Source organism: Meyerozyma guilliermondii, genomic scaffold (assembly GCF_000149425.1).
Source record: "Meyerozyma guilliermondii ATCC 6260 scaffold_2 genomic scaffold, whole genome shotgun sequence".
NCBI lineage: Eukaryota > Fungi > Ascomycota > Pichiomycetes > Serinales > Debaryomycetaceae > Meyerozyma > Meyerozyma guilliermondii.
The window spans coordinates 394,829-422,663 of NW_001809799.1; the positions used below are offsets into that span (position 1 = coordinate 394,829).

General features: G+C 44.5%; 16 protein-coding genes across 16 annotated transcripts, besides 1 other annotated feature; 5 read left to right on the forward strand and 11 right to left on the reverse strand. All coding sequences in view use genetic code 12, as the record gives it.

Moving 5' to 3' along the window:
• Positions 1 to 133: 133 nt before the first annotated feature.
• Positions 134 to 595, reverse strand: TIF11 (Tif11p; the record flags this gene model as incomplete). The annotated part of the gene is made up of 1 exon (XM_001485680.1): positions 134 to 595. One exon carries the CDS (start codon positions 593 to 595, stop codon positions 134 to 136), a length of 462 nt encoding a protein of 153 aa, XP_001485730.1.
• A 119-nt stretch (positions 596 to 714) lies between these two features.
• Positions 715 to 1,626, forward strand: PGUG_01402 (uncharacterized protein; the record flags this gene model as incomplete). The annotated part of the gene is made up of 1 exon (XM_001485681.1): positions 715 to 1,626. One exon carries the CDS (start codon positions 715 to 717, stop codon positions 1,624 to 1,626), a length of 912 nt encoding a protein of 303 aa, XP_001485731.2.
• Positions 1,627 to 1,666: 40 nt separating this feature from the next.
• TPS3 (trehalose 6-phosphate synthase/phosphatase complex subunit) lies at positions 1,667 to 4,423 on the reverse strand (the record flags this gene model as incomplete). The annotated part of the gene is made up of 1 exon (XM_001485682.1): positions 1,667 to 4,423. One exon carries the CDS (start codon positions 4,421 to 4,423, stop codon positions 1,667 to 1,669), a length of 2,757 nt encoding a protein of 918 aa, XP_001485732.2.
• A 1,608-nt stretch (positions 4,424 to 6,031) lies between these two features.
• PGUG_01404 (putative endodeoxyribonuclease) lies at positions 6,032 to 7,039 on the forward strand (the record flags this gene model as incomplete). Its single annotated transcript, XM_001485683.1, has 1 exon — positions 6,032 to 7,039. One exon carries the CDS (start codon positions 6,032 to 6,034, stop codon positions 7,037 to 7,039), a length of 1,008 nt encoding a protein of 335 aa, XP_001485733.2.
• Positions 7,040 to 7,189: 150 nt separating this feature from the next.
• On the reverse strand, positions 7,190 to 7,936 carry TPI1 (triose-phosphate isomerase; the record flags this gene model as incomplete). Its single annotated transcript, XM_001485684.1, has 1 exon — positions 7,190 to 7,936. The coding sequence occupies one exon, from the start codon at positions 7,934 to 7,936 to the stop codon at positions 7,190 to 7,192; it is 747 nt and encodes a 248-aa protein (XP_001485734.1).
• A 613-nt stretch (positions 7,937 to 8,549) lies between these two features.
• On the reverse strand, positions 8,550 to 9,740 carry PGUG_01406 (acid phosphatase; the record flags this gene model as incomplete). The annotated part of the gene is made up of 1 exon (XM_001485685.1): positions 8,550 to 9,740. The coding sequence occupies one exon, from the start codon at positions 9,738 to 9,740 to the stop codon at positions 8,550 to 8,552; it is 1,191 nt and encodes a 396-aa protein (XP_001485735.2).
• Positions 9,741 to 9,905: 165 nt separating this feature from the next.
• Positions 9,906 to 10,505, reverse strand: PGUG_01407 (uncharacterized protein; the record flags this gene model as incomplete). The annotated part of the gene is made up of 1 exon (XM_001485686.1): positions 9,906 to 10,505. One exon carries the CDS (start codon positions 10,503 to 10,505, stop codon positions 9,906 to 9,908), a length of 600 nt encoding a protein of 199 aa, XP_001485736.2.
• A 580-nt stretch (positions 10,506 to 11,085) lies between these two features.
• Positions 11,086 to 12,849, forward strand: KRS1 (lysine--tRNA ligase; the record flags this gene model as incomplete). The annotated part of the gene is made up of 1 exon (XM_001485687.1): positions 11,086 to 12,849. The coding sequence occupies one exon, from the start codon at positions 11,086 to 11,088 to the stop codon at positions 12,847 to 12,849; it is 1,764 nt and encodes a 587-aa protein (XP_001485737.2).
• Positions 12,850 to 13,022: 173 nt separating this feature from the next.
• PGUG_01409 (tRNA methyltransferase) lies at positions 13,023 to 13,904 on the reverse strand (the record flags this gene model as incomplete). Its single annotated transcript, XM_001485688.1, has 1 exon — positions 13,023 to 13,904. The coding sequence occupies one exon, from the start codon at positions 13,902 to 13,904 to the stop codon at positions 13,023 to 13,025; it is 882 nt and encodes a 293-aa protein (XP_001485738.2).
• Positions 13,905 to 13,922: 18 nt separating this feature from the next.
• PGUG_01410 (mitochondrial 37S ribosomal protein uS10m) lies at positions 13,923 to 14,771 on the forward strand (the record flags this gene model as incomplete). Its single annotated transcript, XM_001485689.1, has 1 exon — positions 13,923 to 14,771. One exon carries the CDS (start codon positions 13,923 to 13,925, stop codon positions 14,769 to 14,771), a length of 849 nt encoding a protein of 282 aa, XP_001485739.2.
• A 1,731-nt stretch (positions 14,772 to 16,502) lies between these two features.
• On the reverse strand, positions 16,503 to 17,330 carry PGUG_01411 (uncharacterized protein; the record flags this gene model as incomplete). Its single annotated transcript, XM_001485690.1, has 1 exon — positions 16,503 to 17,330. The coding sequence occupies one exon, from the start codon at positions 17,328 to 17,330 to the stop codon at positions 16,503 to 16,505; it is 828 nt and encodes a 275-aa protein (XP_001485740.2).
• A 467-nt stretch (positions 17,331 to 17,797) lies between these two features.
• Positions 17,798 to 19,462, reverse strand: DLD2 (D-lactate dehydrogenase; the record flags this gene model as incomplete). Its single annotated transcript, XM_001485691.1, has 1 exon — positions 17,798 to 19,462. One exon carries the CDS (start codon positions 19,460 to 19,462, stop codon positions 17,798 to 17,800), a length of 1,665 nt encoding a protein of 554 aa, XP_001485741.2.
• A 299-nt stretch (positions 19,463 to 19,761) lies between these two features.
• Positions 19,762 to 20,628, reverse strand: PGUG_01413 (uncharacterized protein; the record flags this gene model as incomplete). The annotated part of the gene is made up of 1 exon (XM_001485692.1): positions 19,762 to 20,628. The coding sequence occupies one exon, from the start codon at positions 20,626 to 20,628 to the stop codon at positions 19,762 to 19,764; it is 867 nt and encodes a 288-aa protein (XP_001485742.2).
• Positions 20,629 to 21,103: 475 nt separating this feature from the next.
• Positions 21,104 to 22,903, reverse strand: PGUG_01414 (uncharacterized protein; the record flags this gene model as incomplete). The annotated part of the gene is made up of 1 exon (XM_001485693.1): positions 21,104 to 22,903. One exon carries the CDS (start codon positions 22,901 to 22,903, stop codon positions 21,104 to 21,106), a length of 1,800 nt encoding a protein of 599 aa, XP_001485743.2.
• A 1,540-nt stretch (positions 22,904 to 24,443) lies between these two features.
• Positions 24,444 to 26,492, forward strand: TCC1 (Tcc1p; the record flags this gene model as incomplete). The annotated part of the gene is made up of 1 exon (XM_001485694.1): positions 24,444 to 26,492. The coding sequence occupies one exon, from the start codon at positions 24,444 to 24,446 to the stop codon at positions 26,490 to 26,492; it is 2,049 nt and encodes a 682-aa protein (XP_001485744.2).
• A 24-nt stretch (positions 26,493 to 26,516) lies between these two features.
• Positions 26,517 to 27,389, reverse strand: PGUG_01416 (uncharacterized protein; the record flags this gene model as incomplete). Its single annotated transcript, XM_001485695.1, has 1 exon — positions 26,517 to 27,389. The coding sequence occupies one exon, from the start codon at positions 27,387 to 27,389 to the stop codon at positions 26,517 to 26,519; it is 873 nt and encodes a 290-aa protein (XP_001485745.2).
• Position 27,198, forward strand: a sequence uncertainty (Possible assembly error: High quality discrepancy detected during assembly).
• Positions 27,390 to 27,835: the final 446 nt, after the last annotated feature.

The window sequence follows — 27,835 nt, forward strand, 5'->3', positions numbered from 1 at the left end:
TATGAACAGTGTAAAATAAGAATTCATGGAAACAAAGTAGTTCACGAAAGATATATCAGAATAAACTATAGATTTATAAAGATGTTATCCAATATACTTTCCACCAAATCGAAATCTCTCCAAATACGCGGTATTAAATGTCATCTATGTCCAACTCGTCGTCGTCTTCATCATCATCGCTATCCTCCGCACCAAACTCAAAGTTCACTTCCTCGTCGTCATCGGCACCAAACGTATCGGTTTCGTTAATCTTGGCGTTCTCTGGTAATTCTCCTACATTCTTCAACGTACGAGCTTCGTCCGAGTTATACTTGTGTACCACATCACATTGATCATCCTGGAAATCTCTCAACGAAACAAGAATGATATCTCCTTGTCCCATCCACACACGCTTTCTCAACTTACCTCTAATGTGACCCATACGTTTTATTCCGTCGAAACAACTGACTTCAATACGTCCATTTCCAAGCATCTTTGTAATTTGTGCATATTCTTGGCCGTCTTCTCTGTAGATCAACTCACGCTTTTGTCCTCCGTTAAAGTTCTTTCCTCTTCTTCTGTTTTTGCCTCCTTTTCCTTTACCTGTTTTACCCATGTTTGTGAAGCGTTGGTACTGAAAATTTTATCTTTGCACTGATTGTCCCTGCAGACAACCCGTTCCCACCTAAATTCCTGCAGACAATCCACACATCTATCGTTTCTCTTCTTGTTACTATGGACTCATTCGAAGCCACCAGCCAGTTTTCCCAGGTGTTGAGGACACTCACGCTGTCGGTTCAGAGTCTTACTCGAGCAGCACACTTTGCCTTAAAAAACAGTGATTCGGAAGATTATTTATTTCGTGCAATATTAGATGTTATCGACTCTCCAGATGTCGACTTGAACTGCAAATGTTCAGTTTTCCAGCTAGTTGATGTGTTGTTGCACGAGTCATACTTTTATTCGCAGCTGCCGAAGTCCAGTTATAACTATCCTTACGTTCACAGTCTCAAAAACGCCGTTCCTTCTTTGATCCTCAAGGTGCTTCCTGGCTCCAATAATCAGAATCTTTATAATGTGTTCACCAGCTTGAAAAATATCCTGAAAACCCTCAAATTGGTTTATGAGGACTACGAGAAACAGTACATGTCGGGAAAGGACCTTTTGACCGAAGAAGATATGCAGAATATTGAACAAGATGTTCCATTCAACGAGGACAATTTTGTGGTTGACGAGTCCGCCGTGGACCCCATAATAAAGGCTTGGACTTTGCTCGTTATGAAGAAAAAACAAGGTCATTATGAACGTCTCCGCCTTCTTAAACATAAACTACACTCAAATGATAACGAAAACGACGAGGTGATGTTTGGTGTTCGAGGACCGCAAAATGACGACAAGCAATTACTCACGAAAAAGCAGATTCTCATGCGAATGGAGGACGACCGAGAATCCCACAAACGGTCCAAAGAGAGCCTTTGGCTTGTCAATCGTCCTCGAGACACCAATGTAATTACTGAAGACGAATTTTTCACCCAATACTGGACCAAGATCAAACCTTTCGACGACGGTGAAAAGGCATCTTTTCTCCAAAACTTGGACGACCTCAACAAAATGGTGGCTGCAAGCTACAAAGACAAGCAGTTCTGATAGCTCTCATCTGTGTCATATCTATCTCATGTAATATATTCTATAACTCTTTACCTACTTTGGACAACATAACAAGAACCTCGTTCTTTCCTCCCACGCAATATCTAGCCGACGACTTCAAGTTCGCCTCAGCCCCAAACGAGGTAACTGTTTGCACTTCGTAGCCATCACCAGCCAAAGAATTGGCATACTCGAAACATGGCTCGTCGATCTGGGTTGTACCACCGATTACGAACAAAGACTTGACCTCTTCTGCCTCCAACGCCTGCATCATCGATGAAGTACTTTGTACTGGCGACAAGGTTCCTGGGGAAATCGCCAACTTTGCCTTAAACTGGTCAATGATGTCGGCTGGACTTACGCCTTTTTGGGTATGATTGTGGAATTGAACCAAAAATTCAAGTGCTCGCAATGAGAGCAAATTCTGCTGAACAATCACCACATTTTTGCTGATAAAAGCATGAACACCGTCCAGTTCTTGAAACAAATCATTTACATGCTGGATGCAATCTCCCATCATGTCGATACTCCGCTCTCTATCCTCCATGAATGCTTTACCTGGACGGAAGCTAACAGTGCAATCTTCAACTTCCATGAACGAACCAGGCAACCGCTCCACCTTGGACTGAATCAACAGGCGAACCTGGGGCATCCAGGCTCCAACTTCGTTTTCATCAGTCAATGTTAACCACTGTTTCGAGTCGACTATCTTGATATAGCCACCATTCTCTGCAACAAGACCCAAACGAGGTATACCTCCGTAGAATCTATCCAAGTCCAGTCGGCGAAGAACACTCACAAGGTAAACCCTGTTGGAAGTGTCACTCAATAAACCTTCAAGAAGCTTGGAAATGGTGGATGGTTCAGAAAATGAAGCTGATTTGCCGGCTACTGCTGCAGCATTGGTAACAGACTTCATAGCCGCGACCACTGTATTGGGGTCTTGACCGCCAATGACGGTTGCAGTCTCCAAATTCAAGAAGAATAAACGATTGGCTTGGTTTTTGCGGTAAAATTGTTGGAAAATCTCCTCTGTAAAACGAATCATCTTACCATTATGTCTGGCTTCTTCGCGAGCCCATGCTTGGTTGATATCCTTCAAGCAAGAAGCTATCCAAGTATTGGAGTCGTGAGTGAGAATCATGTCGTACATGTTCTTCCACCTGCGCTCTTTTTCCTCCTTGGACATGGTTAACAGTTGCTTGAATGTCTCTGCAAATGCCTTCAAACTCCAAGGATTGAGCAACAAGGCTCCTTGTCCCCTACAGTCCAAAATCTGAGACGAACCAGCAAACTCGGAGATCATCAATGGTGACTTCTTTTCACTGGTTGCAATCACAAACTCGTGGCACGTCAAGTTCAAACCTTCACGCATAGACGATACAACGAAAACATCCGCTTCGCATTGTAAGGCAACGTACTGGTCAAAGTCAATGTCTTGCTGAAGAAAAACCACAGGCTGGCTGATGGAGATGTTCTCAGGAAGCGAGTTGATACGAGAAACAATGCCCAAAAGCTCACTTTCATAGTCTGGATCGTGTGAGGTGCCAATACAGATCTGGATCAACACTGTGTTATCAATGTATTCTGGGTTTGAGAGAAGAAATCTCTCGTACGCAAGAAGTTTCTGCTTGATTCCTCGAAGCTTATCGAGCTTATCTCTACTCACAATGAGCTTCTGATCTCCCCATCTTTCGCGGATCATCTGTCTCCAGTCCGTGACATCTTCCGTTCGAGTAACTGGACCAAACTTCTCAGCATCAATGCCAATTGGTATGGTGGAAGTCATTACAAAATTCTTGTCATACGTCAACCCCAACTCATTGGTATCTGCCAAAAGCAACCGAGAGCAGGTTTGCAAAAAGTGACGAACGTACTCTTCCGTTTGAAACGAAATACAATTGGCGCCAAGCATGCCCTCCAAAAGACTCTTACGCTGGGCGAAGCATCGGAAAACTTCTGACAGAGGAAACGAAACGTGAAGGAAAAACCCAATTTTGGCGTCAGGAAGCTGTTCACGAACCATTTTTGGTGCAAGCAAAAGGTGGTAATCATGGATCCAAATGATGTTTTCGGGATCATTGGGGTCCTTTCCAGCATTTTCTCTCTTGTAAGTCTCCACCAATTTGTCTGCAATGAGCTGGTTTAAAGCCTTGTATTGCTCCCATGAATGCTCTTCAAATGCCTTCGATTTGGGGTCGTCTGGAATCTGGTAGTGGAGAGTGGGCCACAAGATTTGCTTGCAAAACGACTTATAGTGGCCCTGGAAGATATCATCGTTTGGAAAAACCGCTTCGCTATCATAGTCGTCATGGAGAGTTTTCGTAATATCGTCTATAACTTTTTGGGGAACCGCATCGCTGGGCATGGCAATGGTACCTACCCACTTTCGTTTGTGAATTTTTCCATCACGAAGAGCCTGGTCCACTGCCTTGATCAACGACCCATTGCCCTTTCTGTAACTTGCTACACTCCAAGGAGCAGTCTCAAAGATATTCGAGTGGGAAAGTATTCCGTCTTCAAGCGAAGGTTTGGAAAAACCGCCATAAGGAGCCAACTTTGACGACGACCGGGCGTGCGAAATATCATTAAAGTCATTGGCCCAGTCGTCCTTGCCGTCAAGATGAACCGAACCAAGATTTGAGGCCTCCTCGTGGATGGAACTGGTGCTATTGTTGCCATGAAGAGTGAACGGAGAAGGACGGTTTATAGTACGTCTAGCAGTTGGGGCGGAAGTATTGGTTTGGTTACTGAGTGCTGCCAAGTTGGTGTACGAGCTCAGAGTCGAACTGCCCATTCCAGCAAGATTGCTTGAAGAACGGTTGATTTTGAGAGACGGCAAGCCGACATCGTCCACCTGTTTTTTCACATCAACCACCAGTTTTTGTGGCTGTGGCCCCGCAGGACGAGCTCTTGGCTGGATATACTGCGGAGTAGGCGACTGGCTTTGGGCTGATCTCTGGAGATTACCTACAAGTGGATTGTTCTGCAGCGGCTGCTGGCCCCCACCACGACCATCGTAAGACAAGCCACGGTTCAATTTTTTCTCGTAGAAAAACAGCTCCGCAGACTCCTTGGTTTGGTCGCTTGTCGCTGGGTTGTTGGCATTATTGGTTTTGTGGGGATTGGAACCAAATTCGGGAGCCTGTGCTAAGGAAGGAAGAATAGATGCAGAATTATCTTGAGCTAAACCGTCTTTTATCTCCAGTTTTGCTTTCTCCGACGAAAGTAGACTGTGTTTCCGTACCTCTCGTGCCTCTTTTTGGGCGTGTTGGGCCGAAGAACCTTCTTGAGTGACTTCGATCTCGTAGGCAGCCAGATCGGCTACCTCGAATTGAACGGTATGGGGAAGAAAACTTTGGTTAGTTGATGTTTGTGGAGGTGTACAGACGGGCTAGTTTGCCCAAAATGGCTTTTTTTTGCTTGGAATTGTACTTACAGTGATCCTACGATAATTGTCATGATGGTTATCTGTGGTGAACAGAGACTTTAGTTAGTTGCTTGTCACGTGACGCGCCGAGCAATCTAGTCCGAGATGACAATGCGAGAAATAGAAGGCAATAGAACTTTCTGAAGAAGCGATATAGTAGATGTAAAATCACGGAAGTGGGCGACTTTAACGTAGTGCATTAGACTGTGTTAGTCAATTTTGCGAATTGTGGATTGGTCCCAATTGAAAATGCATCAATGCACCAACTACAGTATAAAAGTTGCTATACGAAGAGTTGCTAATCCAAAGGGATTTCCTGATGTAGAAACAGTTCTCGACCGAATTGCGGAACCTCCATTTCCTGCCGTGAATACACGTGTAGGCGGTACCGGACGATACAAAGACATCCAGTACACCAATTCAACAGCCATGTTTCTGGCAATTTCTTCAGCCAGTGTGCAGTTTAGCAACGTCAAACTGGTTGACGATCCCATAATGTGAGATTGTTGGCAGTACGTGATTACGGTAAGCTGGTGGAAGTGCTTTGTCTAATAGAAAACAATTGGTAATTGTAAAAGCTGCAAAATTATGAAAAATTGAAAATAAGTGTAAAAAGAATCAAAGCTGACAACCGCTTCTCATCAGTTAAACAGATTATCCTTGAATTTTAGTCACTTATCTTGTATTATGCAATCGAAAAAGTTATTTATAAGAGAAGTTGTTCAGAAGAATTAGTCAGTGAGCATGTAATATAGCCATCACAGACTTATAATTCACCCTGAAAAAGTTCTCAGCTTGAGAAATTGTCGCTCATAATCTCGGTTTCCTTCGTTTGCAATTTCTAGCCTACTTAAACGGGCGAAAGGGGAGGTCTTAAAGTAGTTGGTTCACGGCATCTGGCTGCGAATTCCTGCACTTGCCCTTCGCAAGTGGTTGTGTCTCCTTGCACCCGCTGCACCAGTTCCCCAGATCATCATGTTTTCAAAAGTAGCAGATAACCACTGTCATATCGATGTAAATTGCACGAAAGAAGACATCATGGAAACTGCAGATGCAATTGCGCTATCTCCAGAACTCCGAGATGGATTTTTCAGCATAATGACAACGTATGAACGAGATATGCATTTGCTTCAAATTTTATTTCACCGTCTAGGAAAAACTCAGAATAAATTGATGCCTTATTGGGGTGTCCATCCTTGGTATTCTCACCTATTCACGTTCTGTGAGCGCGATGGTGAAAGTTTGGCTTCGTGGAAAGAGAAACATTACCGACAAGTGTTAGAGCCAGAGCCAACCAACGAGATGATGAGGGTACTTCCTGACCCAATTGATATGAATCTGTACTTGAAGACACTTCAAGACACAATACAGCGGTGCAAACCACCTCACGGCAAGTTTGGAATAGGAGAAATTGGCCTTGATAAATTATTTAGGGTTCCCTCAGCAGGCTACTATGGCAGTCTCGCGACTATAGACTCCAATTCTCCTCGTCTTTCGCCCTGCAAAGTGACTATGGAGCATCAAGAACGGATCTTGCAGAGCCAGCTTCTACTAGCGGAAGAACTCCAGGCTCCAATCTCGGTCCATTGCGTCAAGGCTCATGGTCGGCTATACGCGGCTATTGAAAAATTCCGCGGTCCAACTATCATACTCCATTCATATACGGGATCAACCGACCAGGCGCAGATGTGGATTCGAAAAACCGACAAGCTCAATCAGCAGATCTTCTTCTCTTTTTCACAGTGGATAAATGGAGAGAAAGCTGCTCAATTGCGGGCATTAATGGAAATTCTTCGAGACGAGCATATACTAGTGGAGAGCGATGTCAGTATAGACAGATACGATCTTGAAACTTATAAGCTGGAACATATACAGCAAATAGTGGAAACTGTGAAAGCAATACGAAAATGGGACAGTTTGGAGATTTTGAGCCAAAATATAGAGAGGGCTATCGGGGTCAAAGAGATAGAAAATTTATACTGATGAAGAATTGATATGACCGGCAAGACAGATGAAGCATTATAAGCATGCCGATTCACCATTGCCTTCTCTTCGTTATTCTGGTACTACTTCCTTGGTCTTACTTCCTCTTGGTCTACTTCCTCTTCTCATTATCTCTCATTGATTGTCTATCTACAATCTGGACTTGATAATGTCCACAAACTCAGGCTTCAACGAGGCTCCTCCAACCAAAAATCCATCGACATCTGGTTTGTCTTTGAACTCACCAGCGTTCTTGCCGTTAACCGATCCTCCGTACAAGATTCTCACCTTCTTAGCTTGGTCAGCACCAATGGTCTTTTCCAAGTGAGCTCTGATTCCCTTGTGGGTCTCTTGGGCATCGTCAGGAGTGGCAGCCAATCCGGTTCCAATTGCCCACACTGGCTCGTAAGCGACAACTATGTTGGACCAGTCGCTGACAATCTTGGAAACGGCATCCAATTGTCTGGCACAAACATCCAAAGTCACGTTGGCCTTTCTCTCATCCAAGGTCTCTCCGATACACAAGATAACCTTCAAGCCTTGTTCCAAGGCAAACTTGGTCTTGGCAGCGATAAAATCATCAGATTCCTTGATAATGGTTCTTCTCTCAGAGTGACCAGTCAATGTCCATTTAGCTCCCAAATCCTTGACTTGTTCAGGAGAAATCTCTCCAGTGTAGGCACCAGAAGCTTTGTCGAACACATTTTGGGCTCCAACTTCAACAGTTTTTTGCTTATTTTCAGAAACGGCCAATGCAAGATATGGAGCTGGAGGAGCAATTACCACTTCCACATTTTCTGGAAGGTCTGATTTGTTCAAGCCGTCCACGATTTTGGTAATGGACTCCTTGGTACCATTCATTTTAAAGTTTCCACCTACGAAAAATTGACGAGACATGGTTAATTGATGGTTGGGAAAGGAGCAAAGGTGTGCGCTTTATATGGTGCCGGGTGGACGGATGTGCCCCGACGTGGCCCGGGTGTCGGCCGTGGCCGTGGGGTGGGGTCATGGTGTACGGATGCGTGGGGCTAGATGTTCCGAGACAAAGACTTCTGAGTTTGCATAGTTGATGGTATTGATTGTGTTTTGGTTTAGGTGACTAAAATTGAATAAATTGATGTAAATACGCGCTACCTAAATACTTACCTTTAAAGTACATATCCGAAATAGGACAAAGCAGTGGTAAATCTGTGGTAGATTTGTGGTATATCTGATCTTGAATGGACTAGAACCGCCGGTGATATGGTCCTAGAAGTAGACTTAGTCTGCTTTGTCTTTTTGGCTCTTGATTTTGATGAAATTTATGAGGGTATTGCAATGGGTGCAAAATTGAAGTTATGGTGTTCTGCATTGAGAGATTCCCTAAATTCCAGCTGGGAATCAAACAGACAAATTCAGCATAGCACTGCTTGTTTTCACAATTTGCAATAAAGTGAAGTACCTCTCTTCCATCTATCGGTGATAAGTACATCCGTGCACCCACAATCACCGATGAACTACCAACCATATATCATGGCTCCTTTTCCAAGGTATCGGCGCTATTGGCGGCACTCTGGTTCTCCATTTTGAACCGCAGAGCCCCATGGCCGTTCATGAGTTTTTTGTATTGGTGAAGAATGTGTTTGTCTTTATAGCGGGCTTCGCGAATGGCTGTGGTTTGGGCTTTGATGATGCTATGGATGTCGAGATCATTGGGGTTCTGCAATTTGTTTTTGGAGTTGAAGGACACTTCGTCGCCGATCTCTTTGGTGACTTCGTAGTCGTCAATGTCTTCTTCGGGTAGATCGTCCCATGTCTTTAGTGGTGTCTTGAGGTCATATTTGCCAGTGGATTCGTTTTGTTTCATGATTATATATTGGCAGTGGGGAATATTTCGGAGCGATTCGAACTCCTCGTAACTCCATCGAAACCATTTCATCAAAAATACTCGCGCCCAAATGCCGTGGGTCACAAGAACGAGAATATTGGGGAAGTCTTTCTGGCGAAATTGGCGGAATAAAGACTCGTTGAAACTGGCAGCTCTATCATAAACGTCTGCTGCCAGCTCACCGTGAGGAATCCGGTAGAAAAAATGGCCATAATGAGCTCGTTCTTCCCACACTTTTTCCATCTCTTCCGGGGTCGATTGAAAGTTGCCAAAATCCTGCTCCCGCATCCGTGGCTCTTCGTTGACAGAGTATTCCACATCCGGCAAGTCCTTGATTTCATTGATAATGTCGGTACACGTTTGTCTTGCTCGGGAATACGGCAGAGTATAGAACAGAATCGACTTGCAACTTCGCAGCAGAGGACAAGATTTATTGCATTTTTCAAACTGGTCGTGGTCCAAGAACGATCGGAGCACTATTCCAGCGTTTTTGGCTTGCTTGTGGCCAGTTTCCGTGAGCACAACTTTGTGGTTGGCGATAAATCTGTTAACTGATTTGTCACAATTTCCTTCCGATTCGCCGTGACGAACAAGAAGTATGTACTGAAGGTTAGTATTTGTTGACGTTGGAGTATGCCAGCTATATAGCCGAAATATAGACAAAAAGTCGAGTTGATACATACTTTTGGTTTTGCCATTGGTCACAAATGAAAAAAGGTCGCTAATCAGCCGTTTTGCTGCTAAATGCTGGTGTACGGGTGCAGGACATAAGCCAAGATTGTGGATCGGACATTGGCTAGGCGATAAGGTGGCTTTGATCAGATCAATCAACATTTACTTTTACATTTACATTCTACCTTTTGCATTATGAACTCTGAATTTCACCTTTTACATTTCCACAACCTCTTGTTTAATCTTGTATTAGATCTATTCTCACTCCCTTCACTCTTCTTTTTCCTCTTCACTCTCTTCTTTTCTTTCTCCTCTCTTTTCTTCACTTTAGACATCGCCAACCAATTTACGCTCAATTGCAGAGCTCTTGGTCAACTCCTCGTCGCACTTTTTCAAAATATCGTCGGCCAATACATCAATGGCATGCGAGTGCAACAAGTTGTTGTAACGAGAAGGTTCCACAGGCAATTTAAACAAGGTTTTCCACTCGTTGGGGTCGAGTTCCTTTTCGCCGGCTCTTGATCTTTCGATGTTTTCCAACTTTCTTTGCAGTTTCCACTGGGAAATTTTAGCATGCTCTTTCTGGAGGTGTCTTTGGTAGTAGTTGAAATTGTTCTGGTCGTAGTTGTAGGAGTCTATTTGGCCATAGAGCGACTCGAGAAGCTGAGCAGTAACATTTTGGTTCGATGTCAATTTCAAAACATCGTATTCGGTTTCGGATTGGGCGATGGTTGGTAATCCAGCAATGTAGGTGGACACCAAGTATTGGTTATCAATTTGAAGTTCTACCTCTTCGAAAATGTTGAAGTACGATAACTTGTGTGCCTCCAAATCCTTGGACTTCCATTTGCCGTCCAAATATGTCGTGACAAAATTTTCGGTCAACCGATACCCTTTCACATCAACCTCTTTTCCTACAGATGCCATGTTGTGGATCAAGATAAAGGTGTTGGCGTTAGCCAACTGCTGCTGAACAAGGGTGTCCACAAGCTGGTTGGTAACAAAATTGCCCGACGTGGTCGACTGAAACCATCCTTGAAACTCGATTCCATAACCCAATTTCTTCAAAGATTCCAAGATATCTTGCTGGTACTTTCCTCCATTTCTTGAACGCAACGACCCTCCTTCATACTGGTCCGGGTAGGGATAGGGATAGGCATGGGTAATGTCGATTTTTCCCTCGTCGGACTCGAACCCAAGAAGCGTTCCTGAATAAAGAGAAGGATAGTTTTCCGACGTGTGTCTCAAAAGCGTCAAAAGCGCGCTTGATTCGATGTGGATCTTGCTGGCAGTCGGTGCCAGGTATTTGCTGGGTTAGCACATCACAAAGAGCCGGGTTCCAACCGGAAATTTTTGGGTCGTGGTACTTACGTTTGCTTGATGGACATGGTGGAGAAAAATTCAAACCATTTCCAAAAAGTTGATGTGCGCGCTGCTGACGTAAGCCAGATGAGTCTTGAATTTTCTCATTTTCTCAAATTTGAACAAGCGAAAAATTTGTACCAAAATGTCTGACGCCGTGAAGCAAGTGGCGGAAAGTTTGCAGAAAACGTACCTCGATGAGGCTACCGGCGAGCAGGTTTCCAAGAGTGAATTGAAGAGAAGACAAAAAGTCCGGGATATCGAAGCCAAGAAGGCTGCCAAGGCTGAAAAGGCTGCTGCCAGTGCTCCAAAAGTGGCCAAAAACAAGGATAATTTGGCTGATTTGACACCCAATCAATATTTCGAGATCCGGTCGCGTCAGATCGACGAATTGCGTGCTGAACACGACAAGAACCCCAGTGGCTTTAACCCATATCCTCACAAGTTTGATGTTGGAGTGCGGTTGCCGGAGTTTATTGAAAAGTATAACCACTTGAAGAAGGGTGAAACCCAGCCTGAAGTGGAGATCAAGGTCAGTGGTAGAATCATGGGTAAGAGAGAGGCCGGTTCCAAGTTGAAATTCTACGTTTTGAAGGGAGATGGAGTTCAAGTCCAGGTGATGGCCCAAGCTCAAGATGTAGCTCTGGCTGAAGAATACGCCAAGATGCACGAGTATCTTCGTAGAGGTGATGTTATTGGTGTCACTGGATACCCAGGACGCACAAACCCTGCCAAGGGTGGAGAGGGAGAGCTTTCTGTTTTTGCAACTTCGGTGCAATTGTTGACTCCATGTTTGCACATGTTGCCCACGGAGCACTTTGGATTCAAGGACCAGGAGGCTCGTTATAGAAAGAGATACTTGGACCTCATTATGAACGATTCTGTGAGGGATAGATTCAAAGTCCGGTCCAAAATCATTGGGTTCATTCGTGACTTTTTGGACTCTCGTGATTTCATCGAGGTGGAAACTCCTATGATGAATGTGATTGCGGGAGGTGCCACAGCCAAGCCTTTCATCACCCACCACAACGACTTGAACATGGACATGTTTATGAGAGTTGCACCGGAATTATTCTTGAAGGAATTGGTTGTAGGAGGCATGGACAGAGTGTACGAAATCGGACGTCAGTTCCGTAACGAAGGTATTGATATGACCCACAACCCTGAATTCACCACTTGTGAGTTCTACCAGGCGTACGCAGACGTTTACGACTTGATGGATATGACCGAGGTTTTGTTCTCGGAGATGGTCAAGAAGATCACCGGTGACTACAAGATCACCTACCACCCAGAAGGTCTTGAAGGCAAGGCTATGACGTTGGACTTCTCGAGACCATGGAAGCGGATTAATATGATCGAGGAATTGGAAAAAGTTTACAATGTCAAATTTCCACCAGGAGATCAATTGCACACTGAAGAAACCGGTGCTTTCTTGAAGCAAATTTTAATCGACAACAAATTGGAGTGCACTCCACCATTGACCAACGCCCGTATGCTTGACAAGTTGGTTGGAGACTTGGAAGATTCATGCATCAATCCTACGTTCATTTTCGGCCATCCTCAAATGATGTCTCCATTGGCCAAGAAGGACAGAAAGATTCCTGGTTTGTGTGAAAGATTCGAGGTTTTCGTGGCTACCAAGGAAATCTGTAATGCTTATACCGAGTTGAACGATCCATTTGACCAACGTCAAAGATTCGAGGAACAGGCCAAGCAAAAGGCCCAAGGTGACGACGAGGCTCAATTGGTTGACGAAACTTTCTGTAATGCTTTGGAGTACGGGTTGCCTCCTACCGCTGGATGGGGATGTGGAATTGACCGGTTGGCGATGTTTTTGACCGATTCCAACACCATTAGAGAGGTATTGTTGTTCCCTACTTTGAAGCCGGACCAAGAAAAAGCCGTTTAGAAACAATTAGCCTAATTTAGAATAGCCTCTAAGTCTAAGCTTTCTACTGATTAACTCCGCTTACTGAGTTTCTAGTCGTGGTTGTATCTATTATACATCTTGTCCTGGAGTCTTCTGGTTCAGTCTTCTATTATACATGTCATCTCTCTCTTTTCTCTCTTTTCTCTCTTTCCTTATTTCCCTCTTTTATTATCCCTCTTCATCTCCAACGCCCTTTTGTATGGCGGTGCCGTGGGCATTTGCACTGGGTCAAGTCCAGACTTGATTCCTCCGACATAAGTGGCATCGGAATCTACACTGTTCAAGTCACCACAAGCCACAAATTCGGCCACAGTTCGCTCTTCTTCGGGCATTTCAAAGTGCTCGAGATTGCCTGGTTTAATCTGGGCGTCCTGGAAAAACTCTTCGGTACTCAAGGCAATATTGGGAGTCCATCCTGGACGAGGCTTGTAACCAATGCACACAATAAATGCTTCCAACGACGTTCCTCTCAGAGCTCTTGGTTTGGCACACACAACACGCTCGAACAAGTGACCAAGCTGGCTGTATAGCAAGTCGATATCTCGGCCCCGGAAGATTTTGGCTACAAAAGTTCCACCTTCTTTTAACACACACGTAGTGAGTTGAAGTGCACACAAAACTAATTGTGCTTGGATATACTCGTCCAAGTCGTGCAATCCAGTAACATCAGGGGCTCCGTCGCTACAGACAAAATCTGCTGGCTCTCCGCCAAATATGTCCAAAATTCGTTGAAGTGTCTTGGGATGTGTGATGTCTGCTTGCAAGGTTATCACGCCATCTATGGGTGTCATGGGCTGAAGATCCACCGCCACGATCTTGGCATCTTCGCCTTTCAGATTCTTGTATATTTCCCTCGATAACACCTGGGACCATGAACCTGGGGCCGCACACAAATCAACCACTCTTTTCACTCCGGAAAAAAGTCCAAATTCTTCGTCCAACTGTAGCAATTTAAACGCTGAACGAGCACGCCAGCCTTCCTCCTTGGCCCGCCGGTAGTAGAGATCGCGCTTGTCCTTGCTGGATTTTCCCATTGGGGCCAAAAATCAGATATGAGAAAACAATCGCATCGAAGCCATCGCGGCCTTGTGGGATCTAGGTGTGTGGGTGTGTTGATAATTTTGGTTCGCGGTGAGAAAAAAAGTGTTAACCAACCAAAGTTGTCCAGAATGTTCAGGGCTTCAGTTCGGACCTTCGGGAGTGCTTCGAGGATATGGAAGAACGCCAAGCAGTCCCCAGAAGAATTTTTGGCTTCCAGAAAAGGCAAAGGTGTTCTGAATGCCGAATTTCTCAAATCGTTATCCGCCAAACCGTTCGAATATAAACCACAATATTTGTCTGAGGACAAAGTGGACCCTTCTACGAAGCGGCCTATACCCCTCAATGTTGAACTTTTGCAATATATACCTCTTCAGGTTCCCAAAACACACGGACACAAAGTTGCCGAAATTCAATTTCGAGGCTATAACGAAGAGAATCTTGATATGGCAGGAGAGTTTGCCGCTCGTGCTGGATTTTATTTGGGAATTCCTTGCTCGAAAGTGCAAGTTTTGAAGACGGAGAAACGTCTTTATACTGTTATCAAGTCACCATTTGCTCAGGCCAAGTCGAAAGAGAACTTTAAAAGAACCACTTTTAACCGTAAAATCGAAGCATTTGATGCCAACCCAGAGGTGGTGGACTTGTGGCTTTCGTACATCAACAAGCATGCGTTGTCAGACGTCAAGTACAATGTTCATATATACACCAGAGAAACGGTTGATTTCAGCCGCGAACTCGATGCAATCACTGGTGGAGATTTGCAACTTCCAAAGGCATACGACGGTGCAGACGACCCAATTGGAAAGAAGGTGGAGGAGTTGTTGAAGTCGGATACGTTCAAAGAGCACTTTAAACTGTAAATAGATAGAGGAATTCATTATTAAAAGAGTCGAACAATCGATGTATTAGAGATATTTGGTCTTGACAATGCTGCCTATGTCTGTTCAGTTATTGGAGAGTAATCACTTGAATAAGCAATCAACCATGTAACGAACTTACACTATTAAGACATTTTGTACAATAGCGTTCTAAGAGTTCAATTCGAGTATAGTTGCTTAATCTTGTTAGAAGCTTGAACTGGAAAGCTATACAGCTTTTATTTCAAAGTTATACTACGAGCATATATACCAAGATGGTGCAAAGTTGATACCAAAAAGATAATTTTGAATATTGTATTCTAGAGTATTACATGTGACAATAAAATACTAAGAAACTACATCTTGGTGTTATAGACGAATCTCACCAAAAGTATTAGCACTTTGATCATTATATACCAAATTATAGGCTAAGATGATACACCAACAGTTCATCCACCGTATTCTCAGAAAATAGTCAACTCTTTCACTCATATCTTCCATACCCATTCTAGACATGTCTCCGCTCATGAACCTTCCATATAAGTGTAAAGAAGCTTATAGACTCAATCTTAAAAGCTGTCGTTTTCTGGTTCGTTTCTCTTCGTTTCTTCGATCTCATGTTCGTTTCTCTTCATTTCTTCGATCTCCTGTCCGTTTCTTCTTCTCACCCATAAACGTCCCATCCTTCTTCCTCCTCCTCAGATTCCTCTTCGCGTGCCTTTCTGAGCTCTTCTTCCAACTGCTCTTTTCTCTTTCTCGACGCTTCTGTCACATCAAATCGACAAAGTGGACACGTAGAATGCATTTTCAACCATGGTCCCACACATTCAAGGTCAAACGTGTGCCCTTTAGACTGGATTTTTTGACACGGCAATCGTACCACCAACGGGTAGTCGTCTTCCACAAACTTATTGGTACATATGGGACACTCAGCAGTCTTATCTGTTAATTTTGATACTGGAACTCTTTCTAGCGAATCGAGAAAGTCTTGAGAAACACCTTTTTGAGGTGAAAAATCGTCTGGATGTTCATTCAATTGAGAAAAGAGCTGTTGGGCAAGTCCAGATACATCTTCTGAGCCTAAAACTCCCAAAGCTTGCGTAAATGTGTCTCTTTCGTTTTGTGAAGTTGATCTTTCAGAGGCAAGAAATGAATCTATAACCGATGCCAAAGTTTGGTGCTGGCGTCTATGGGTTACTGTGGATGATGTGGTTGTGTTGGGTTGGATATTGTGGTCGTCTGGGTTAGAAAAGATGAAAAAAAGATGAAAAAAAGCTGGGTTTGGTCTTACCTTCGTAAGTAGACATGGTGGTGAGATTGAGATAAAGTGAGATTGAAAAATGAGAATGAGATAAGTGAGATGAAAATGAGAATGAGAAGATATTAGTAAGAGATGGAGAGAACGATACCGTAGACTGGGTCCAGGTATGATCTACACCTTGAATTTGGTATGCTTTATTACTTATGTTGTTTATAGTTTGGTTATATCTTGTTTTATGATTTGCTTTTGATTTGCTTAGTCTGTAATGCTAGCTTCGTGCTTGAGAGTCTTTATTGCCTTGCCCTGGTGTTTCTCAATTGCTTTTCTCAACTGTAGTCTCCCGGTTATGTCTTTCTCAGCTATTTCTGTCAGCTATGCCTTCATATATTTTCCATATTCTTCCACCGTGTTCTCCACTGTATTTTTCCACTGGTTCATCCACTGTGTTCATGTTCTCTATGCCTTCCTCGTCTTCATTCCTGCTCACTTTCGTCCATCTCTTCCTCCTTTTCTGGTATTCGCAGCGCAAAATAGTCATCGCCATTCAAGTACAATGGCGTCATAGGGGGATCCTCCGAAGGGGTTTGAACTGGATACAAGATTGGTGACGACCCTCCTCCCTTGGCCACGTACATTGGCTCGCGTGCCGCCATCGTTCCATGCATCTGCAGCATCTGCAACTGATAACTCTTGTTCTTATACGATCCAGCAAGGGACCGTGGCGGCGTCTGTGACGAAAGCCAAAACCTAGAGGGCAGACCACCTATTGACGTGGGGTCCAACATGGGTGAGTCGGGGACTACTTCACGAATTGGAATTGCTGCTGGTGTTTGCCCCGCTAGTTGGCTGTGTAAAGTAGCATTAGAAGGCGGCGGGGGCAGTCGGTACGTCTGGAATCTATGTTGGTTTAACCTGGTCACTGAATTGCGACTGGTTATAGGCGCTGGCTTGAAAGGCTGCATTTGAGCATTTTGAAAAACCTGGGGCAGAACTCGGTTCGAGTTTTGTTGCGGAGCAGAAACTACCACCGGTTGGTTTGATCCTTCAAGGTCTTGGTTCAACGAAAGAAGTGATATTGTGGACGATGACGGTATGATTCTTCCATCGATTTCCTTGCCAACAGACAGCGCTAGCAACTCGGGCTCAGGATGTTCGTCGGTAAGCATGGCACTGTCTATATTAAGAGGCTGCGACGCTTGTGGATGTACGTTTTCCCCGGCAAGACTGGAAGAAAGGAGCGACTTCCGTGGCTGAAGCTCTTCTGCGAGAATCCGCCTGCTGAACGAATCCGGGCTAGCCATGCTGATTATCCGGGGCTGTTTTGCACTTGTGGGGAACCGGAATAGCCGGGCTTATTGTTGCTCTATCTTATTTTCTACCGTGGCTGTTTGGAAAGGCTACAACCACAATTGCCAGACGCTGAAATGCTTGAATTTGGTTCTTTCAAACTAGGGTTGTGCTTTTTTTTCACCTTCCCCAAATGTCGTTTAGCTTCAAAGGTTGGGTGACGAATGTAAAGTTGGACCTAGTGCTTAGAGAACTGTTAAATGTGCTTGAACAATAATCCCTGGAAGGTGATTGCAACGAATAACAGCTACCTTGCTGGTCAGGTGTATAAATATCGACTTGTAGTGGGTATGTGTCCCGTGAAAATTCGCTATCGACAAATTTTGCGATAAGGCGATTGCGACACTACTGCGATAACAATAGGAGCCCGCGTATGTGGGGATAAGGTCATGTGCGATATTATTACGAAAACCTTATCGGACTATGCCTCATTGGGATCGGTTCGGAATACTTTGTCGGGGTTAAGTATACACTTGGGGTCCACAGCCATTTTTAATTGCCTCATTGTATCCACGGCATCAATTCCTAGCTCGACCTCAAGGTACTCCCTCTTCCCATTTCCAATACCGTGCTCTCCACTACTTGTACCTTCGTTGGCTAAACCAATTTGCATCATCTTGTGAATAAGGGTTTCGCATTTCTCTTTCTCATCTGGCTTGTAGAACACATCTGCATGGAAGTTTCCATCGCCAACATGTCCCAATATAACACTTTGCAATCCCAGTTGACGAATCAATTGATGCACCTCTGAGAGCACCGAAGAGAGTCGGGAAATGGGCACAGCAATGTCTGTGACCCATAGTCTCACGTTCTCGTCTATTTCGTTACGCCCATAGTTGAGAATGGCATAAAAAGCATTCTTGCGTGCCGCAAATAGTTCTTCTTCTTCTTCTTCTTTGTCTGCAGCAAAAATGAAACTTTGGGAATTGTTGCTCTTGGCTATATTTTCCACTACTTTCACCTGCTCATCAACATGGTTCTGCGAGATTCCACCAATTTTAAAGAATAATGTAGGTTCTTCTAGCCATTGACGGCTGAAATATCCCGAGTAGTTGATGCAATGCATCATATCTTCATCTAATAACTCAATGGCTGTTGGCTGCACCCCGGCTCTAAAAAGAGCTGAAACCGTGGCTGTAGTATCTTGTATTTTAGGAAATTGTACCACTACCACAGTCTCATGCTTCGGCTTGACATGGAGTTTCACAGTGGCTTCGGTAACGATTCCAAGTGTTCCCTCACTTCCAACAAACAACGATGTAAGATTGTACCCAGCACTAGTTTTACGAGGTCGTTGACGGGTTTTGATAATAGTTCCATCGGCCAAAACAACCGTGACTGCCACCACGTTAGCCGCCATGGCCCCGTAGTACAGAGCATTGATACCAGAAGCGTTCGTAGCTATCATGCCGCCAATTCGTCCGTCAGGTCCACAATCGGCACCAATCATCAATCCAGATGGTGCAAGATGTTGGTTAAGATCCTGCCAGTTAACTCCTGGTTGTACAACAGCATCAAGGTCGTCATGGTTTACGGCAAGAATCTTGTTCATTCGGGAAACATCGAGGACCACGCCTTGACGAGTCAGAAAAATGTGGCCTTCAAGCGAAGTTCCGCCGGCGAAAGGTACCACTGGAACCGCATATTCGTTAAGAATTTTCATACACTCGGAGACCTCTTCAGTGCTTGCAGGGTACACAACATATCGAGGACGTTCACCCGGACGTGGTAAATGGGGTGTAAATTCATTTTGTGAATGGCTATCGAGCTCAACGGCTGTACTCCGAACCCATTTTTCACCAACTACCTTTTCGATCAAGGACACTGCGCGGCGTATTTCCGCATCACTGCAGTACTTTGGCGGCTTTGTGTCGCGGAGAGGCAACGACGAACGGGTGCTTTGATTCTTACCAACAAAACGATCGTACGCTAATGTGGCGGAACATACCGTGGTGATCGCTAATGCTGCCTTGATCAAAATGCCATTGGACGCTCTAACAGGGTTGGCCGCACCGTTGTGTACAAAACGATGGCGGAGAGACGAGCGAATAGTCGCCGAACGAAGTTTCAAAGTTGAGCGAAACATAATGTTATCATGATATCCATCGCTGATAGTGATGGAAAGTCACGTGTGAGATGATGAAGTTTAGATATGGAAAAGGATGTTTGTACCACATATATGCTCTGGGGCCGCAGATGGAGCTAATCTACATTTTTTAAGTGCCAAGAATTCTTTTTATGGCCCTATTTATAGTTGCGGGAAAAGGGCTGCTGCGTGACCGTTTTGCAGCCATGGTTGCAAAACCTCACTATAAAAGGAGGGGTATCTCGGCGTAAATCGGCTTCTTTCTTTCATAATTTTGCATTAAATATAAACATTACTCATTAAACTACCAAGTCTTCGATATAAGGCTCGGATTTGAACGTAGCCGCGTAATCTAGGTCCTCGAGCTGATCTAAAAAGTCATCATTGGATGCACTTTTTATACTTATGAATATGGCGTTTTCCACGAGTTGTAAATTTGATTTCCATTCTTTACACTCTTTCAGAAGTGACATTTGTAAACTGCGACGTATCTTGTCCTGTTCCAAGCGTTCAATGTCTAATGATTTTCGGTTGTTTATAGGAAGATATGAGGTTTGTGCTTCGCTATCTACATGATCATGAAGCATAAGCAGCACGAAATCTGAGATCCCATAATAGTTGGTGGTTCTATGAAGTTTCTGTGATTTCAAATCGAGCTCCTCGTCTTCAATAGAAATTGTTGACACATCAGGAATGGTGTCTGTGACAACAACGGCATCGGGAGTATATGGTGAGTTAGTGTCTTCAAGCAGCTGTTCGTCCAACTTGTCGCTGGCTGCGTCTGGAAGAATGGCAATGGATTCGCGGCTGCCTGGGGCTGCAATTGATCCGAGGTATACGGAACTTCGCTTGAGGTTTGGAGTGCTCAGTCTCGTTTTGAGTGTGCGCGAGTTGTTGGTATTGGAGAACAAAACCGACACTGGACGCTGAGAGCGGCCTGATTTTGACGATTTTTCAGGATTGAGGTTTTCCTTGAAATCGTCTTGTACGTGGCGATTCAACGTCATGGACGACACCAGCAGTGATAATGGTCTTGGTTTCGAAGTTGGAGCTGATATGCTAGCTGAGTTGAGACTGGAGTTTGATGATTTACGCGACCGAAGTGAGCTTAAAAACCCCTTTTTCTTCGAGTCCGAAAAGTTGGAGATGCTTTGACTGCGAAGCATGATGCACTAGCTAGGAATGGTGGATTAAAATATTGTTGGTTGCAATGTTTTCGTCTGTGTTTACGTTCCACAACGTCACTTTAATTACAATGATGAAAAACAATGCCGGCCACACGCGTCTATTTTGATCGAACAAAAGAGTGCCCTGGCAGCTGCATCCCTTGTGTTTACATACGCGAAAGTCGACTCGCGGCTACGCCGCATCAGAATTATGCAGACAGGATTGAGGTTGCATAGAGCTTATGCAGGCAAGGCTCTTATTCCGGCCGCAACACGAGGCCAATTTCACCTGCAAAAAGCGCTTGTTGTCTTAGTGAAATGAAACTGAGCCGCTCGGCATAATTTCCGATGCATGAAGGAGATTTTTAGTCAACCGACAAATAAGCCCCGCGGAGAAGAATAATTTCAACGCACGTCGTTATTTCCAGTTTGGGATTGTGTCAAATTTACTATGTGCAATGGACTATGTACAGGTTTATTCGTACCACGCAGGGTACCTATTATCTTTGGTAGCCATGGTGTTGTCTGGATTGGCTGAGAGACGGGTATAAAAAGGTGTTTTGCCGGTATATCGCTCGACATGAGTAACACTTTTTTGTTTCCACAATTCTTTGCGAAGCGGATTACCCTTTGCATCTCTGCCGGCAAGAGTACGAGTTATGTATCGAGTAATGGGCTGTCTTACCCAGATTCTTACTCCTTGAGGAACCCAAACTATCCATGGTTCATCAGTTGGTGTTGGAGCTCCTGTGGGGGTCAAATTGACATGACCTGCACCGGCTACGACCAAATCAATGGCACCGTAGAAAGCAGGAATGTAACGAGGAACAAGTTTTTTGAGTGCTGAACCAGGCATGATGAAAACATTACGAAGTCCAGCATGAGCTCCATTTTCATCTTCATTTGCTACTGCTTCAAGCAGTGCTTTAGCCTTGTCAACATTTGAGAAAATGTGCGCTTTATGGTTGATACAATTTCGAGCTTGCACCATGGTACCAGGAGGTGGAACCATGTAAAAGATTCCACCAACTGTGTAACATTGACCTCCCTTTATAGTCTCGAAGGGAGATTTATATGTTCCGTATTTGTGGATGGGGACACCTTTACTTAATTGCTTCATTTGAGATGGCTGCAAATACGAGAAAAGACTAGCAAATTCATTCGAATCCACATTCTCGCCAAATCCTGGAACATCGTGCATAGTGATACCGTCCACGTCGTATGGAATAGTTCCTCTGGTATACCCTGGCATGTACGAGGCACCTGGACCCGTGCGATTCTTTTCTTGCTCATTCTTACGACGGAGTGCTCGTATATCCGATGGGGTTGAGGCTCCAGAATTGATGAGTCTATCTTGTTCCTTTTCAAGTTTGACCCTCTCTCTGGAACTTAGGTGTTGTTTCTTGGCTGCAAGTTTGTTTGAAACACTGAGCATTGATTTGAGTAGGGTTGATTTTCCGCTATTGACGCTGCCAATCAAGTATGAATTGTCACGGATCTTGCCGTTTTTTAAAAGTGTTGGTATATTCCAGTCGATTTTTCCACTGGTAAGAACAACATTCTCGCCCAGCACTCCGTGCTTGCGATAGAAGTAGTCCTGGAAAAATGGAAGACCATACTTGTTGGCGAGATTCAATGTGGGAAACAAAAGGTCACATTTGGTTATGACAAAAAGTATCTCCAAAGCGCTCCGATACAGAAACACTCGCAGGTCCAACGACATGGGAAAATCGGCAGCGCTAATGACGTAAACCAACTTGGCATCGGGAGGTAATGAGGTCATGATCGCATCGAGCGATTCTATTGGAAACTCATCTTGACTATATTCCGACCGAAATTGTGCTTCCCTACATCTTATGCACTGAATTGATTGTGGAGCAACTTTGGGAGATGGTTCATTTCTCTGCTTGAATAAGGAAATGTCTTTTTCTTCACCACTTGAATTTAAGAGGAGCTTTAAGTCATCGTCATCAAGACCATTATAAGCATTAGATGCCACAAGATTCTCCTTCCGAACCAATTTTTGACCGGTTCCGGGTTCTCTGTAGAAACCAGGACGATCTGGATCAGTTTTTTGAAGAGTTATTCCGCACGAATTGCATGTTGGTACTAAAGATTGCAAAAGCGGAATTGTCGAGTAAGGCCGAAATTTGACATTGCGAAGTGATAGTACAGGTTGTGAGTTTGTATGCAAACTTTTAATTGGGATGGTGGTTCTAAATGACAGTACACGCTTGCAAGCAGCGATCCATATCAGCCGTCGAAGGCTCAACATTCAGTTGAACTGAGTTTCCTGATTCGATGCGATGAGGTCTACATCCACAACACCACGACTATTTTCTCACTGTTGAATTTTGTCATACCGTAAATGTGCAGTGCCCGCATTCGTCAAGAAAAAAACCGTCTAGCTGCATCGCAACGAGCTTAAACTCCCAACTGTAATTGTCATGCATCTGATGTCATGCATAACTTAATTCCTGGAAAGGAAGTAAACGGTAAACCGAAAGTCGCGGTTCGCCGAGCTGATAATATAAATATAATAGCGCATGGACATGCGTCCCTTGTATGCAGCTGACTAAAAGGGGTTGAAAGACATTTGTTACACAACAATAACTGAAATGTGGACACGCGAAGGTCACCACACGACTACAAGATATACCAAGCCAGTAATGGTTCGCAAAACATTTTTAAATTGTAAAGAGACGTTATCCACTTGCAGGCTGATCATAGTGAAAGGAACCTAATACAGAAAAAAACTAGTGAATGGGTTCTTACGCAATATGGATTCTTTCGACGTCTTACATGATGCACAATGCAATGCAGCCGCACAAACTGCATAGTTCGACATGCAGCTTATGGTCCTGCAGCCCCCGTAAAAGATATAATAAGGAAAGAAGCGGCGCGTTCGGAATTGACCAGACCCGCGGGGTGGGGTGCTTAAGCGTTACGCATGGTGGTAATTAATTCAGAAGGTTCGAACGGGAAAATTTTCCGATATCACTTTGATATGTTAAATTTTCATCTCGTTTGTTGCTTCTAATTTGTGAATTGAGGCTATTATATTCACGCTAATCGCATGATACATGCAGCCTCATGCATAAGCACCATGTCCGTTTTCGTAAGCCGGTATGTTACATGCATGTGGTGCCGCTTACCATAAGAATTGAGCAACAATAGACGAGAGGCTTTACCTGGTAAAGGTATGAATGAGGAATATTATATGATATCCGCGCAAGTTGGTATATTTAAGTGTTCGCGATTTGACGCTTGCAGTTTCCAGTTTGCCACTATTGTTTGATTGGCGTACTACTGCGGTCAGACGTACGTCTGGCGCATCGAAAAAAAAATGTGGTTGCTTCTGCAGGACGGTATGAGGTACCGCAGGTATGCATTATGCGGGTGTAAGCCCGATCCCCGGCAACGGTAACCAATCAAGTCGGCAACATTGCCCCTCTAAGAAAGTTATCAAGTCCTTCCGGCTGCATCCGAAACTTAACGCTTCCTTCCCCTCCGCTTCATGCACAAAACTGGCCACTAACTCGCGCTCGAATGCTAGTTGCCCGCCTCCAAACGTTTAATCTCGCATAGAAGGTGCGGCTTATGCCCTATTAATTCCTGCCAGTTTCATGCAGCTTGAGTCGTCATGTACATGATATGCATGCGACTTGTCATGCGTCAATGCTTTAGATCATTCTGCAGCTGATTGATTCGGTAATTTCTCTGACGGACCCGATTCCAGGAGTGTTGCGGTGAGAATTCTTTCTTACGTTTTATCGCCACTCGTCGATTTTTCAGGTTTTTACTATTTCTACCTCATGTCCTACTCGGCGTGTGCCTCCGAAACATGGACGTTATGTGGTGATTGTGCCCTGTCATTAAGCCTAACCCAGGTGGCAGTACGGTCGTATGAAGCGGCACTCGCCCATGATCCTAGTAATGCCAAGGCGCTCTGTGGTATCAGCGCTGGTTTAAGACTCATTGACATTAGCCGAAACGAAACCGTGCGGTCACAAAATGCCATTGAAAATCTTACAAGGGCCCTTTCTGCATATCCACATTTAACCAAGGTGGCTGATATTTTCCGTCACTTAGCTGAATGCTATCTTCTAATTGGTTTAAATGACCAAGCACATCAGTCAGTACAAACAGCACTCGAGCTTTCTCCAGAATCTCCCACACTTTGGTTGCTAAATGCACAAACACTCATTCGGTCCAATGCAAGACAACATGCAACGTCGGCACTCACTCATTGTTTGATGCTTCTTTCGAATAGAAACCTGTCGCAGGATAACGATATCGAGACGGCACGAGCGGCACATGCGGAGCTTGCTGCCATTGCTGCAGCAGATGGAAATGTAGATGCATCAATTGCAGAACTCACTGCAACTTTGGCGCTTCCTCCTCCACCACTCGCACAAACAGAGGAGTATATAGCATTATGGTGTGCATTGGCTACCGCTAAGGAAAGAGCTCGTGATTTGGAAGGTGCCATTCAAGCCTGTGAGGGTGCTGAGCGTGCTGTGGGACGCCTGCCTCGGATCTTGCTTACCCATGCTTACTTGTTGCTTGTGCGTGAAGAGCCGCAACCAGATGTGGCTATCACTCTTTTGCATGAAGTTGTGGGTGATGTCGAGCATGAAAAACACCAAAACGAAAACCAAAAGGAACAAACTGAACAAACTGAACAAAGCGGTCAAAACAGTCAAAATGTAAGTGAGAACGGCTCCCCTCATACCAAACCATTGAAACTCGAAAATTGGCCTGCGGAAGATTTTCTTCCCTACTTTCTTCTTGGTCAAGCGTACTCGCTTCTCAACCATCCTCGTGCTGCGTACGATGCGTACCAGGTTGCACTTCGTCGTGCTTCAAACTCACCAATTGCCTGGCTCGCGGTTGGAAAACTTTACCTCAAACTCAAACAACTTCCAGATGCTCTTGCAGCTTACTCGCAGGCATTGCGTCTTCAAATGGACGATGGTTCTGCAGGAGCTGCAGCTGCTTGGGATGGACTCAGTTGTGTGTACGAAAGATGTGATTTTCAACTAACGGATGCTGCCGATGCTTGCGACAGATGTGCTGCTTGTTATAGAGCTATTGGAGATGTGGATGGAGCCCAGTTTTTCGAAGAACGTGCCAAGACGTTGATAGCGGCCCTGCGCAAGGAAGTTGCGGTGCCTCCGCTTCGAGACCCGGTTAATGTTCCGGAGTTCTTGGTAAGAGATCTCGTGGCACTTCTTCCATCGGAGCGTATTTCTTACGTGCGCGGCGACAGAGACTATGAAAGACAGACAGAAGAGCAACAGCAACGCCAAGAAGAACAACGTCAAATTCAACAGCAACAACAACAACAACAGCAACAGCAGCAACAAGAACAGCAACGTCAAATCCAAAATCAGCATCTCATAAACAATCTGCATCAAGATCAGCTGCGTATCCAGCAGCACCAACCTCAGCATCCCAATCTCATTCGTCCAGAGAACCCCCAATTTGCTCCACATTCTCCCGCTGGAGCCTCCGCCGTCATCAATGGCTCAGGGATGTCAGGACCGGCTCCTGGCGTGCCTGGACGCCTTCAAGCTTCACCGCATCAACTTCCTCCTCCACCCCATTGGTCGCCAAGCCAACCTCCTGGCATGCTTCGTGGTCCTCCTGGCATGCCTATGCCTCCAGGAGTGATTCAGGGATCTCCAGGACCTCAGCAGCAAATGATCCAGGGCTACGCAACGTCTCCACCACCAGGACCAAACGGCGTGCCAAACCACCCTCCACCTCCACCTCCAGGTTATGCCTATGGGCAACATATGCCTATGCCTACGATGGTGGGTATGCCTTATCCCCAGCCTGTTAACGGGTGGATGCGATGAACCATTCATAGAAATTAGATATAGCTACTGTCTATACTGTTTCAATGCATTTAAAATATTGGTCCAACTGCCTTCAAAAAGGCAGTTTTCTTCTTTCAAGGTTTGTGATTTTTTCACAGTTATACCGAGATTTTCCGCTAATGGTTTGACCGATCCTCCTTCTATGATAACCCCAACATCGCTTTCCAACAACGGAAACAAATCGGTTGAACTGTCGCCGATATATATAATTTTTTTTTGGTGATTCACCTTCCTCAAATACTCGACTTTATCGAGTCCGGTGCGAACCGAAAATTTCCCATCAAATTGTCCGGTGCAAATATCATTTTTGTACTCAAAATCATTGCAAACAACCTGTAATAGCTCCCCAGACTCAAATCCATACCGCCGAAATACCTGCTCAATAAAATATCGACACCAATTGATGCTAAGAACAATTACTGGAATTTGGCTGCAATGGCAGTATTCAAGAAATTGTAAAAAATTGTCACGAAGCTCTACTTTTTTCGCAATTGCATCAAAATGGGATTTATGAACACCTTTGAAAAGTTCTTTGGCTACAATCTCGTTTATGGAACTCATTTCTACCGGGTGCAACCCCAGCTGGTACTGGCGTTCCTCAGCAACGGTGGTGCGTGGATGTGCATATTTGCGCTTATAGGCGCATGAAGCTTGCATATAGACGTCGACGAAGTGCAGAAACGGAGGTTTATACGAGGGTTTTGCATTATAGGCAGCTTCTGCTAGAAGCGCGATGGTGTCTTTTGTGGTTATGGTTTCATCCCAGTCTGCAATAACCAAGGGAGAGCGTTTTGGTGGCATGCGTAAAAATGCTCGGAAAGACATATTTCGACATTGCATTGAGGGATGAGTATGCGGTGTCTGGATGTCACGCATGGAAGCAGGTGACGAATCGTGGAAGCAACTGAAGATGGAGAATAGGATTTGATCGGGAAATTTTTAGGTTAGTTGTGTGTGGAATTTGAATCATCCTGAAATCATCCTGAATCTTATAGTTTATTTATTTATTCATGATTTATTTTGTGGTTGTGATTGTCAAATCTTTCTTTGTCAAATCTTTTTTGGTATATCCTTTTGATTTCTTTTTGGTTCTGATATCCTGGTTGTGAGTTGGTTGTGAGCTGGTCGTGATCTTTTGGTTGTGAATCTTTTTGGTTGTGATATTTTTGTCTTCTTGGCTATTCTTGCATATGACTTGGAATTTCCCCATTAGGAAGTCGATCCTGGTATATATACCTTAACCCCAAAGAGCAACAAAAACATGAGTGAGAAATCCCAAGCACCCCTGAAGGAACAGCAGGAACAGCTCAAAGTGGAGTTGA